This window comes from Neoarius graeffei, chromosome 2 (genome assembly GCF_027579695.1).
Source record: "Neoarius graeffei isolate fNeoGra1 chromosome 2, fNeoGra1.pri, whole genome shotgun sequence".
Taxonomy (NCBI): Eukaryota; Metazoa; Chordata; class Actinopteri; order Siluriformes; family Ariidae; genus Neoarius; species Neoarius graeffei.
Window position 1 is genome coordinate 32871075 of NC_083570.1, and position 14824 is coordinate 32885898.

General features: G+C 39.7%; 1 protein-coding gene across 3 annotated transcripts in view; it reads right to left on the reverse strand.

The window, feature by feature from the left end:
- adgb (androglobin) overlaps window positions 1-14824 on the reverse strand; it is a 137170-nt gene that overhangs the window by 87990 nt on the left and 34356 nt on the right. For 2 of the 3 annotated variants that reach the window (XM_060914109.1, XM_060914108.1), the window contains exons 4-8: window positions 14320-14391; window positions 13742-13948; window positions 10088-10227; window positions 8618-8704; window positions 4636-4802 (exon numbers count right to left, since the gene is read on the reverse strand). In XM_060914109.1, the coding sequence (XP_060770092.1) occupies window positions 4636-4802; window positions 8618-8704; window positions 10088-10227; window positions 13742-13948; window positions 14320-14391 (673 nt within the window). Of the gene's footprint in view, window positions 1-4635; window positions 4803-8617; window positions 8705-10087; window positions 10228-13741; window positions 13949-14319; window positions 14420-14824 lie in introns of all 3 variants that reach the window. The other variant, XM_060914110.1, reaches the window with a different exon arrangement.

Genomic DNA, 14824 nt, shown 5'->3' on the forward strand with positions numbered 1-14824 from the left:
GCATTGATGGTGTCTTTCCAGATGTGTAAGCAGCCCATGCCACACGCACTAATGCAACCCCATACCATCAGAGATGCAGGCTTCTGAACTGAGCGCTGATAACAACTTGGGTCGTCCTTCTCCTCTTTAGTCCGAATGACACGGCGTCCCTGATTTCCATAAAGAACTTCAAATTTTGATTCGTCTGACCACAGAACAGTTTTCCACTTTGCCACAGTCCATTTTAAATGAGCCTTGGCCCAGAGAAGACGTCTGCGCTTCTGGATCATGTTTAGATACGGCTTCTTCTTTGAACTATAGAGTTTTAGCTGGCAATGGCGGATGGCACGGTGAATTGTGTTCACAGATAATGTTCTCTGGAAATATTCCTGAGCCCATTTTGTGATTTCCAATACAGAAGCATGCCTGTATGTGATGCAGTGCCGTCTAAGGGCCCGAAGATCACGGACACCCAGTGTGGTTTTCCAGCCTTGACCCTTACGCACAGAGATTCTTCCAGATTCTCTGAATCTTCTGATGATATTATGCACTGTAGATGATATGTTCAAACTCTTTGCAATTTTACACTGTCGAACTCCTTTCTGATATTGCTCCATTATTTGTCGGCGCAGAATTAGGGGGATTGCTGATCCTCTTCCCATCTTTACTTTTGAGAGCCGCTGCCACTCCAAGATGCTCTTTTTATACCCAGTCATGTTATTGACCTATTGCCAATTGACCTAATAAGTTGCAATTTGGTCCTCCAGCTGTTCCTTTTTTGTACCTTTAACTTTTCCAGCCTCTTATTGTCCCTGTCCCAACTTTTTTGAGATGTGTTGCTGTCATGAAATTTCAAATGAGCCAATATTTGGCATGAAATTTCAAAATGTCTCACTTTCGACATTTGATATGTTGTCTATATTCTATTGTGAATACAATATCAGTTTTTGAGATTTGTAAATTATTGCATTCCGTTTTTATTTAGAATTTGTACTTTGTCCCAACTTTTTTGGAATAGGGGTTGTATTTTTTATATATATATATATATATATATATATATATATATATATGAGAGAGAGTGTGCAGAATGTCAGCAACTATTCTCCCATTAGAATCAGAGTATCAGGGGCGTTGTGGCTCAGGTGGATAGGGCGTCATACCATAAATCCGGGGACCCGGGTTCGATTCCGACCCGAGGTCATTTCCCGATCCCTCCCCGTCTCTCTCTCCTGCTTGTTTCCTGTCTCTGCGCTGTCCTATCCAATAAAGGTGAAAAAAGCCCAAAAAAAATCTTAAAAAAAAAAGAATCAGAGTATCAGACACAGAGTGATGAGAGAGAATGAGAGGAAGTGTGAAAGAAAATGACAGTGAGAATAAAAGAGGCATTTTCAATCCATTATGGTCATAAATCCATTGTGGTCATAAATGTCAGGTGCACATTCACTGGTTCTGGTAGGTGAGTAAGCATGGGGGGGGCACAGGCAGATATAGTATCCTATCCTTACAGAATTGAATATATGGAACAGGGTTCTAGGGTTAATGAGATGGCCTATTCTTCATGTTCTAAGGGAAAACTCACTGTAAATGTTCCTGCAATATTAATAGGGTGAGCTATATGTGTATGCAAGTGTGTGGAGGAGATATTCCTTGAGGCATGGAGGATCTAGGGCTTGGTGCCAAGTTATGTATGCCACAGCATGCTACAATCTTTCCCTGATTAATTGGTACCAACCAAGTGAGAGTAAAAGACAGAGAGTGAGAGGGAAAGACTGAGAGTGAGAAGAGGATTTCAATAGCAGGCCTTCCAGCTTTATCGTGCTGTAATTCAGTCATTAACCTACTGGGGCTAATGACCCAGATGAGCCATATGGCACTGCTAATCCTCTCTCTCAATAGGAAACTCAAGACGACACAGTGATACGTCTTCACGTTCTCTTACATCACTGCCAAATTTTCAATATTTGTTGTTTGCGTGGTCTTTGTCACAGTATTCTCTCTCAAAATATAGAATGTTAGCTTTTTTTATTTATGCAAGTTGATGATACACCTAGGGGAAGTGAGGCCTGAGAGCAGGTGGGGTTGCGTCCATAAAACTGTGTTGCTTTATCAATAAACCTTTGTCAAAAATGCCTACCTTATCCTTAGCATGCAACCCAATGCAGCTCTAGTAAGGAATTATTGATACATATTTTTGTGGCTACTGCCTCATAGAGACACTTGGTATATTTTACTTCTGTGATTTTTAAATTGTTCATTTTTGGATTACGCTTCATTTTTGTGGCTACTGCCTCATAGAGTAAACCCCCTTTGAAAAGTAACATTTTAAACAATATCTCAATGAATACAAACAATTTCCAAAATGTTGACAAGACAAAGTTTAATATAATATCTGTTTAACTTATAACCTGAAAATAAGGTTAATAATATAACTTAGATTACACGTTTTTTAGGTTTACTCTAAATTAGGGTGGTGCAAAAATGAGTACACCCCACAACAAAAACGACTACATCTAGTACTTTGTATGGCCTCCATGATTTTTAATGACAGCACCAAGTCTTCTAGGCATGGAATGAACAAGTTGGTGACATTTTGCAACATCAATCTTTTTCCATTCTTCAACAATGACCTCTTTTAGTGACTGGATGCTGGATGGAGAGTGATACTCAACTTGTCTCTTCAGAATTCCCCAAAGAAAATAATTTCTTTACACCACAAACGTGAAGGCTACAAGAAGATCAGCAAAGCTTTACTTATCAGTCAGAATACTGTAGGAAAAGTGGTACAAAAATTTAAGAAAGATGGAACTGCAACCATCTCACAGAGACGTCCAGGTCATCCACGGAAGTTAACACCTTGACAGGAGCATCTTCTGATGAGAAGGGTTGAAGAAAATCGGCATGCAAGTTCACTGCAGTTATCTAAAGAAGTAGAAAGCCAAACTGGGGTGACTATTTCCCATGACACAATATAGCATACACTGCAGAGGAATGGCATGCATGGATGCCGTCCACGAAAGAAGCCCCTCCTAAAGCCCAGGAACAAAGAAGCCCACCTAGAGTTTGCCAGGGCCCATGCTGACAAAGATGAAGAATACTGTGACTCTATACTCTGGAGTGATGAGACCAAGATAAATGTTTTTGGAACTGATGGCTTCAAAACTGTATGGCATCGCAAAGGTGAGGAAGACAAAGAAAAACGCATGGTGCCTACAGTGAAACATGGTGGTGGCAGTGTCCTTATGTGGGGCTGCATGAGTGCTGCTGGTGTCGGGGAGCTGCATTTCATTGATGGCATCATGAATTCACAAATGTATTGCTCTACACTGAAAGAGAAGATCCTACCATCACTCCGTGCCCTTGGTCATCATGCACTTTTCCAACATGATAATGATCCTAAACACACATCTAAGGCCACTGTTGGATTTCTGAAGAAGAACAGGGTGAAAGTGATTCAGTGGCCAAGTATGTCTCCTGATCTGAACCCAATCGAACACCTATGGGGAATTCTGAAGAGACCAGTTGAGCATCACTCTCCATCCAGCATCCAGTCACTAAACAAGGTCATTGTTGAAGAATGGAAAAAGATTGATGTTGCAAAATGTTGCCAACTTGTTCATTCCATGCCTAGAAGACTTGGTGCTGTCATTAAAAATCATGGAGGCCATACAAAGTACTAGATGTAGTAGTTTTTGTTGTGGGGTGTACTCATTTTTGCACCACCCTAATTTGAGTAAAACTGAAAAATGTGTAATCTAAGTTTATATTATTAACCTTACTTTCACATTATAAGTTAAACAGATGTTATATTAAACTTTGTCTTGTCAACATTTTGGAAATTGTTTGTGTTCATTGAGATATTGTTTAAAATGTTACTTTTCAAAGGGGGTGTACTCATTTACGCTGAGCACTGTATATATGCTATAGTTACTGTATGGACTGTTTTCTGTACTGTATGGACTGATACTGTATGTATCAGAGAACGATTTTATTTATAAGCAGTAGCCACATGTACCCATAGGGTACCTATTTTTTTTTTTAGAAAGAAATTGAGGATTTCAGCATGTCAATTAATTTTTCATGTCCCAGTAGCATTTTTAGAGTAAATAATACATGTTACACAATGGGGAGAAGAGTAACACATATACTGATATCCATAAATATCACCCAAATACACAAACAGTGTAACTCTATCAGCTCTGAGCTAGTCAGGATTATTTCGCTGAATGGGTTCACTGGTTGCACATGTTTTTTTCTGTTTTTGTTCTTTTTGCTTCTTCTTTGTTGTATTTGGCAAACACAACATTCATCTGTTTTTGGCCTTCAGTGCTTCAGGGAACTATTATATAGTCCAAAATCAAAAAGGATCAAAATCAAATAAGGTTGGAGTGGAAGAATTCGAGTGTCCTACAGAGAGTGCTGACCTCAACCCCACTGAACACCTTTGGGATGATCTGAAACTGAAGTCTCCACACCCAACATCAGTTCTTGATCACACTAATGCTCTTGTAGTTGAATGAACAGAATTCCCCACAACTCTCCTATTTTGTCTTAAGCATTGTACATGCTGTCAAGAATCCCATGTCTTGTATACATGGGCTATAAGCAGCAAAATGTGTGTATCTGTGTGTTTGTGTGCTTTTGGACATACTCCAGTACCTTTTTGTTTTCCTTTGTTTGGGGAAAGTGACTCACTCGGTGAGTCCCTGGTGGCAGTGAAGTTGACTGATGGAGGTCTCTCCTCTGAGCTCTCATCTGTCAGCTGAAACTTGGGAATGGTGTTGTTCAGGTATTCCCATGTTTCTTCTACATATTTCAATCTGGGACTGCCAACCAAACAAACAGCCTACATTTAGGCATGATTCCCTAAATGACCATGAACAACAGAATTGCAGTATTCAATTATCTTGAGCTATTAGTTCAGGTTCAAGTCTAACTGAACAACCCTTGGTTTGTATCTGATTAATGTCCTGCTGAGGTAATCAATGGCCAGAGTTAACCAGCTGAATGAACAAGGAGCAGATCTAGCTGTGCTAATTAATAAACAGCAATTAGAGGAAAATATCATGTTTCTGACATAGATATACTGTACACAATTGTTCCAGCTTTGACAAGATTCTGCTGGCATGGGGCATAAAACAAGATGCACTATGCTGTACACCAAAACAGAGGAAGGAAGGATGAACAATGGCATAAAGTGTAGATGGATGGTTGGGTGGATGGTTTGATGAGTTGTTTCATTGGTTAGGTGAATTGTTTGTTTGTTTGTTTGTTTGTTTGTTTGTTTGTATAGATGGATGGATGGATGGATGGATGGATGGATGGATGGATGGATGAGTAATTGGTTGGTTGGGTGTGTGCATATTTGGATGGGTGGATGGTTGGTTGGGGTACTGTGTTGATTGGTTAACTGGCCGGGTTAGTCGCCTGAGTGGTTGGTGGGTAAGATGGGTAGATGTGTTGGGTGGATGGGTTAGGCAGCTGGGAAGGGTTGGTTGGTTGAGCGGATGGGTGAGTACTTGATAGGTTGGTTGGGTGTGGGCACTGGGCACATGTGTGGGTGGGGCACTGCGTTGTTTGATTAGCTGGCTGGGTTGGTTTGGCCTGGTTGGGTTGGTCACATGGGTAATTGATGTGAATGAATGGATGAATAGATACTAGTTATAAAGGAGGGCAATGTTTGCAGCCATTATTGCTTAACTACTGTGGCAGAGGAAGTGCCTAGCCAGGACTGTGTCTGCCTAGCCTGATGGAAAAAAGGCCCTGTTTCAGTCCCAGAGGAAGAATAATAATCCTACACAATTCACTAATAGACATCAGACAGAGATGTCACAAAAACCCAGCAACGGGAATAAAAGACTGCAGTATTACATATATTACAGCTCTGCCAGGCACACTGCTCTGAAATGCTGGCCTTCAGTGCTAACCTGGGGTCTCATTTATCAAAGCATATGTAAAAGAAATTCTAATTCTGTGTGTAAGAACCACCAGTATACACAAAACACTGGCATTTGTCACACATGGGTACACAGTATACACAGCTGTATGCAATGGACGATGATAAATCCCACACATTTTAAATCACTCTGTCAATTATCCTGATAATATTAAACAGAAATATAGGCAAAAGTATATAATTAAAGCCACAGAAACAAGACACATGTATCATTAGAACCAGCAGGACCTTTAGTGTGTAAATAATAAATAATCAGCATATACCGTAAGCTGTATTGTAAAGGACAAACCTCTTCATCCTTGTCTCCAACATATACCTTATAGTTTATAGTACAGGGTGTTTCAAAAAAATTGATATAATTTCACAATCTAATAACTTTGCCAATTCTTGTTGAATTGACCTGAAATTTTAACAGCATGTGTGGAAACAGGTCAGAATTTTATGTTTAATGTTTTTATCTTTTTAGGTATAGAAATGCCATTCACTGGAAAAGAACAGGCGTTGTGTGTGTTAGAGTACGCTTGAGCACAGTCGAACAAGACTGTGCAGCATGCATTTATGAGAGAATTCTCTAAATATGCACCAATTGCAAGGCAGATTTGGACACGGCACAAAAAGTTCAAAGAGGAAGGCTGTCTGTGTAGGGCAAAAGGATGTGGACGACCACCAGCATCGGAAGAGATGGTCGAGCGGGTTCACAAATATTGAAAATTTGTGAAATCGTTCACTGAATCCACAGACCTTTGAATTTCTCATTCAAATTTTGAATAATAAATCTTATATTGCTCAACATTAAGTCTGCTCAGTTTAATTTGCCTAGACTATGTAGTTTCTGGGATATTTACAGCTCAAATAATATCAATTTTTTTTAAACACCCTGTATATTAATTCATTCAGCTACAGTAACTGTTTTAGCCTGATCAGAGGGCCATGAGCCACGAATACATACTGGATGGGACATAAATCCATTATAGGGAGCCATTCACAGACTCATTCACACCTAGAGGCAATTTAGCATAGGCAGGGTACCTCCTGGTTTGTTTTTGGACAGTGGGAGGAAACCAGGGAACCTGGAGGAAACCCATGTAGACACAGGAAGGAAAAGCACACAGACAGTAACTGGACTACTCCAAGTAAGATAAAGCAGTTACGGAAAATGAATAATAAATTATGAAATATTGATTAACCACTCTGTTCAGCTTAAGAGAATACAATAACATACATGAAGTCCATTTTCAAATCCATTCAATCAGCTGCCAGAAGAAAAAAAAATGTAGAAATGTCCATTGGGCTCCATGCAAAAACAGACGTTTTAAAGTGACAGGTACTGTATATATACTGATCAGCCATAACATTATGACCACTGACAGGTAAAGTGAATAACTTTGACGATTTCATGACAATGCCACCTGTCAAGGGGTGGGATATATTAAAACAGCAAGAAAACAGTCAGTTCTTGAAGTTGATGTGTTGGAAGCCAGAAAAACAGGCAAGCGTAAGGATCTGAGCGACTTTGACAAGGGCCAAATTGTGATGGCTAGATGACTGGATCTCAGGATTTCCAAAATGGCACATCTTGTGGGGTGTTCTCAGTATATAGTGGTTAGTACCTACCAAAAGTGATCCAAGGAAGGACAACCACTGAACCGGCGACAGGGTCATGGGTGTCGAAGGCTCACTGATTCGCATGGGGCACAAAGGCTAGCCCATACGGTCCAATCCCACAGAAGAGCTACTGTAGCACAAATTGCAGAAAAAGTTAATGCTGAGGGGCGGCACGGTGGTGTAGTGGTTAGCGCTGTCGCCTCACAGTGCTCCGGTTTCCCCCACAGTCCAAAGACATGCAGGTTAGGTTAACTGGTGACTCTAAATTGACCGTAGGTGTGAATGTGAGTGTGAATGGTTGTCTGTGTCTATGTGTCAGCCCTGTGATGACCTGGCGACTTGTCCAGGGTGTACCCCGCCTTTCGCCCATAGTCAGCTGGGATAGGCTCCAGCTTGCCTGTGACCCTGTAGAAGGATAAAGCGGCTAGAGATAATGAGATAATGAGATGAGTTAATGCTGACTAAAACAGAAAGGTGTCAGCATTATTTTTTTCAGCAGAATGTGCTACAGTAGCTCTTCTGTGGGACTGTACCATATGGGCTAGCCTTCGACATCCATGACCCTGTCACCGGTTCAGCAATTGTCCTTCCTTGGATCACTTTTGGTAGGTACTAACCACTATATACCAGGAACACCCCACAAGATGTGCCATTTTGGAGATGCTCAGACCCAGTCATCTAGCCATCACAATTTGGCCCTTGTCAAAGACCTTACACTTGCCCTTTTTTTTCTGGTTTCCAACACATCAACTTTAAGAACTGACTGTTCTCTTGTTGCCTACTATATCCCACGCCATGACAGGTGCCATTGTAACAAGAAACAAACTTATTCACTTCACCTGTCAGTGGTCATAATGTTATGGCTGATCGGTGTAAATAGCAGAGGTTGTCAAAAATAGAATGCATGACTAACTATCACTTTAAATCTAAGAACCCTAATAAAAACAATGTGAAAAATGTTCATACTGTACGCAGGCCGAGGTTGTATGTCAGGAATATCCAAATCAGTGCAAAATTAGGCAATGTGCCACCAGTGCATATAAGTGAAGTATGAATTGGTTCACTATAGGAGAGTCTTACTTAAGGAGCAGAACCTCTGGGATCCAGCCGGTCAGACAGCGTATGATGCTGAACTCTTCTAGTTCTCTGCTGGTATTTTGCACCACTCTAAAGAGAGTCACAATAGCAATGACAAGATGTTAATTCCACCTCCAAGAAAGCATCAATGTTCATTTAGGTCACTTTGCCTATGTGCCTGTGGGCTGTTTTTCTGTATGTCCTGTTTACTGCAGGCTGCATTCAGTGCACACACACACACACACACACACACACACACACACACACACACACACACAATGCTGGTGTAACTAAAAGGGAGGAAAAAGGCAATCTATAAATGTACAGTAAGATCAATATGGTGTTAGTACTGAGATGAAAATTGACTGAAATGAGCTACATAGTGAAATTAAACCACTGTTGTACTCGGTGCAGTAAGATCAAGAGCAAGCCAATCTAACCACTACACATAACTTCATTATATGACAGTTTCATGGAATCAAGTGACAGTATCTGTGTGCATGTGTATGGCCTATTGCTTCCTTTCTCCTTCTCTTTCCTGAAGAATCCAGATGGCTGATGCACTAATTGCGCCTCATGGGATGCTGCATTCAAGCAGTCCAGCAGCCATTAATTAAGTGCACCATTTCACAGCTTCTCTTCTTGCTGTGCTAACTTCAAATTGACCTAAACGCAAAAGCATGTCTTAAAGTGACGTGCACAGACGTAGCAGGCCTTCAAACGTCACCATTTACAGTTACCACACGTGAACTGATGCTGCATGGGTCAGTATATCTGTTTGTGGTTATTTTTTAAAGATAGAGTGAGACTGATAACGTGAGATGCCAGATTTTCTTTGATAACATGATGGTTTTTAGAGTGAAACAAGCTCAGCTTTCTTGCTTGATGATAGCTGGGGTGAATTACGCTATAATTGAATAGTAGTATTTTTCCCTACAAGTGTGTGAATGAATGGCACTCACAATAGAAGATCAGAATACATTTACATAACTGTATTTTGACTGGATAAAATGACATCTTTCATTGCTTATGCTTTTCGGTCAACTAAAGAATGGACTTGGCATTCTAGAATGTTCACTGCTCGTGCGACTTTAGTTCACAATGGCACTGAGTGGGTTAAAACAGGGTTATGAAATAGGGTTCATGAAATATAATTTTAAAAACAATCATTTTGATGTTATTAATACAGATGCACAATATAACCAACAACGTGGACTCATTTTTTAAAGTCAGTTTTGATTCTTGCCTTCAAGAACAGCTTCAAAGAACAACTTGATGGGAACACACCTATACCATGGTCTTATGGTATTCATAAATAGAGCCATAAAATCCTCCATACAATTATAATACTAGACCAGAGACCAGAATAAAATCAGTCAAGGGTCTGCTTTGGGTTTTCGTCAGCTTTGTCCTTATTTCATTTTAAGAACTTAAACTTACTTAACCAAGTTTCAACCATGATAATGTACTTACTCTGTACTGGCCAACTTAAGTATAGCCTTAGCCAACAGCATAGGCCAGAGCTCTGACTGATTGGTGGTAGCTGGAAGCAGCAGGTTGTTATTTTCATCAAATGGCAACGAATCATCAATAGTGATCTTCCTCCAGCAGCCCTGAGACATACAATTAAGGAGAGAAAATGTGTGTGCATGAAATATATACTTGCTCCAAAACCAAGAAGGGAAAACTAGGTTGTTCCAATTCATGCTCCTCATCCTAGTACATTTCAAAAGATAAAACACACTGCAGGATCAATTGCACTTGAGACAAAATACTCTCTTTCATATTTGACTCTACTCAGCAAAAGCTGCATGTGTCAAGCATTAGATTTTTTTTTTTGTCAAATACCCAGACTAATATCCATTAGTGTAGGGGTATTGTTCTTGACTGAAGTGTACTTGATTGAGAGAGAGAGCGAGAGAGAGAGAGAGAGAGAGAGAGAGAGAGAGAGAGAGAGAGAAAACTAAATTTAGGCAAATAAATGTAGATGAACAAATTTGGACAAGTGCAACTGAGGTCAGAGTCAGTTAAGAAAGAAGCTGTAGCACTCTGTTAGAGAAAGAGACACATTTATATACCCATCACACACACACACACACACACACACACACACACACACACACACACACACACACACACACAAAGCTGTCTGATAAGACTCGTGTTCTCACTTAATCACTGCCTGCAAGACATCTCTGGACATCCTAAAGAGAAAAAGCAGACGTACGTGGCAGTAGGTGTGGAGCGTTTCACCTCTTAATCATGCTTCACTGCCTGATAGCTAGCGTCAATATTGCACTGAGGTCAGCATGGGCTTTCTCTTATGGGCTTTGAGGAAACTAGCTAAGAGTTTTCTTTTGGAGTCATTTAAATAAGCTGGAATGAATCAAACGTCAAACGTTCCCTTTAAAGTGGTTGCTCTTACAGCCGAAAGTGGATCCCAAAACTCTATACGCATTTAGTTTATCTGGATCTGTGCCTGTCGTTTATGGATTATTACTGCAGGCAATAAGTGTGGCTTAAAATGTTTTCAGATATAAACACGGATATATGCAGATTATGGATATTATAAAATAAGTTCTGAAGAACTTAACTGCTTCAGGCTCCAGAATCTAGTGGAAAGCTAGAGTGGAGCTTATTATAACAGCAAAAGGGGAAATAAATCCTGAATGGGACGTTCAACGAGCACATACAGTGGTGCTTGAAAGTTTGTGAACCCTTTAGAATTTTCTATATTTCTGCATAAATATGACCTAAAACATCATCAGATTTTCACACAAGTCCTAAAAGTAGATAAAGAGAACCCAGTTAAACAAATGAGATAAAAATATTTTACTTGGTCATTTATTTATTGATGAAAATGACCCAATATGACATATTTGTGAGTGGCAAAAGTATGTGAACCTCTAGGATTAGCAGTTAATTTGAAGGTGAAATTAGAGTCAGGTGTTTTCAATCAATGGGATGACAATCAGGTGTGAGTGGGCACACTGTTTTTTTTTTTTTTTTAAAGAACAGGGATCTATCAAAGTCTGATCTTCACAACACATGTTTGTGGAAGTGTATCATGGCACAAACAAAGGAGATTTCTGAGGACCTCAGAAAAAGCATTGTTGATGCTCATCAGTCTGGAAAAGGTTACAAAACCATCTCTAAAGAGTTTGGACTTCACCAATCCACAGTCAGACAGATTGTGTACAAATGGAGGAAATTCAAGACCGTTCTTACCCCCCCCCCCCCCCCCCCCCCCCCACAGGAGTGGTCAACCAACAAAAATCACTCCAAGAGCAAGGCATGTAATAGTCGGCGAGGTCACAATAGACCCCAGGGTAACTTCTAAGCAACTGAAGGCCTCTCTCACATTAACATTAGCCAATGTTCATGAGTCCACCATCAGGAGAACACTGAACATCAATGGTGTGCATGACAGGGTTGCAAGGAGAAAGCCACTGCTCTCCAAAAAGAACATTGCTGCTCGTCTGCAGTTTGCTAAAAATCACATGGACAAGCCAGAAGGCTATTGGAAAAATGTTTTGTGGATGGATGAGACCAAAATAGAACTTTTTGTTTAAATGAGAAGAGTTATGTTTGGAGAAAGGAAAACACTGCATTCCAGCATAAGAACCTTATCCCATCTGTGAAACATGGTGGTGGTAGTATCATATTTTGTCCTGTTTTGCTGCATCTGGGCCAGGACGGCTTGCCATCATTGACAGAACAATGAATTCTGAATTACACCAGCGAATTCTAAAGGAAAATGTCAGAACATCTGTCCATGAACTGAATCTCAAGAGAAGGTGGGTCATGCAGCAAGACAGCGACCCTAAGCACACAAGTCGTTCTACCAAAGAATGGTTAGAGAAGAATAAAGTTAATGTTTTGGAATGGCCAAGTCAAAGTCCTGACCTTAATCCAATCAAAATGTTGTGGAAGGACCTGAAGCGAGCAGTTCATATGAGGAAACCCACCAACATCCCAGAGTTGAAGCTGTTCTGTATGGAGGAATGGGCTAAAATTTCTCCAAGCCGGTGTGCAGGACTGATCAACAGTTACCAGAAATGTTTAGTTGCAGTTATTGCTGCACAAGGGGGTCACACCACATACTGAAAGCAAAGGTTCACATACTTTTGCCACTCACATATATGTAATATTAGATCATTTTCCTCAATAAATAAATTACCAAGTATAATATTTTTGTCTCATTTGTTTAACTGGGTTCTCTTTATCTACTTTAAGGACTTGTGTGAAAATCTGATGTTGTTTTAGGTCATATTTATGCAGAAATATAGAAAATTCTAAAGGGTTGACAAACTTTCAAGCACCACTGTATGGGCATGAGGGTCATGTCCACATAGGCCATTTAGCATATGTGCATGTGCATATGTCATGGGATTCAGCATGTGCATGTCAGTAATCTATATAGTAATAATAGGAACGGCTCCAGTGTTGAATAAAGATCAGAATAAAGATATTTAGTATAAATATGGAGGTGATTATAGGAAATCACACATGCTGATTGGTCGAGAGTTTTGGACTATTTCTTGATAATCACCTCGGGTGACTTGGCAAAACGGTGGCCAATTGCTTTGTCATCATAAGTAAGGAAGAATTACAAATTATGAAAGAAAATGCTGTTCCTAAAAGCACTAAAGATGCTATGAAGCTTGGTCTAAAGCTATTCAAAGGTAAGGTGGAATTGTGATTTTATTTTATCTGTTTCAAAACAAGGTATTTTATGTGACTTGGTAATAGATAAGTGACAAGTCTCCATGCGCCTTTATTACATCTGCATGTCACTTTTGAAGATTGAAATAAGTTATTTTTTTTAATATCTCATCTCATCTAAAAAAAAAAAAATCACCAGTGTATATGTAAACAATTATCCGCCCTAGGCTCAGTGAATATCGGTGAATAATAACCTCAAATTCAATTCAGTTATTATTCACCAATCTTCAACTGGCCTTCGGTGAAAATTTGTTAAATAAGAACAGCTTTGGTAAGACATTCAACTGAGTCAGTCTTAAGACCTATTCTGCCCATAGATTTCCTTTTTCGTGTGTTTTGAGTAAACTGGGATTTTTTTCTACAATGACAACAATGATATTATGAGATGAAATGAGATCTCACCATCCAGTAGAGCCGGACCACATATTTCCCATAGACGTTGTAAAGAGGCACATGCCCCTTCACTGCTTTACACAGGGAATAGATGTGTTCCCAGGGTCTCCAGGGGCTTGAGGTGAAGGCATCCTCAGAGAGGGAGTTGTCCTCACCTGCCTGTCTGTTGCACACTTGCCACACAATGTAGATCTCACTGATGATCCAGCGCATGAGCTGAGTGATAAGACAAACAACAGTATGAAGCATTAAGAATGGATTTCTCTCAGTTGTACATCAATGCACCATTCACTGTGGACTTGTGTGTATCGTTTTTGTCTCACTGCCCAGTGATCTGGCAGGGGTCCAACTTAGCTAGCCAATCATTTATACTGATCATAACTCTGCTAACCTTCCTACAATGCGATGAGCATGTGATCAATTGTATTCTCTTAGTGTTGAATGGTATTACTGGGACTTTGGCAGGCTGGTTAACTTGTGGAGTTGAGAAAACATTTAGAAGCTATAGACTTACAGTATATAGTATACAATGTACATAAATCTGTGATCACACAGTCTGTGGTACAAATGGGTCTCTTGATACTTACTTCACTGGACAGCAAATGCTCATTGGCTGAAGTGAGATCAAATGTTGATTCATTTTCGACAACAACTGGAGTCTGGCATAAAAATATGAAATGAGCTTATCTGAATAAAGTAGGAATAAAAAAACAACAACAAAAATTCTTATCAAGGATACAAAAACATAGAATCATTGTATTTTACCTGGTAGGGAATGAGAATAAATTGTTATATTCAATATCAATGTCCAAAAACAGACACATCCATCTTCTGTTTCAAATCGATTTATTCATATCTGTCTCTCGGTCTCTTAATTATCTTTAAAAGTAAGGAGTCATTTGTTAAATTTGCTGGAGCCAATCCAGAGAAATTAGTGAAAATGTTTAAGGTATCATTATCTTAAGAGAAAATCAAGTTTGGAGAAAATGAGCTGTAAACTTTGTGATGTATAAATTGAAACTAATGCATAGCAGACATTTATTTGGCCTACAAAGTCACATTTTGAGGTTGTTTTACAATATAATAATTTGG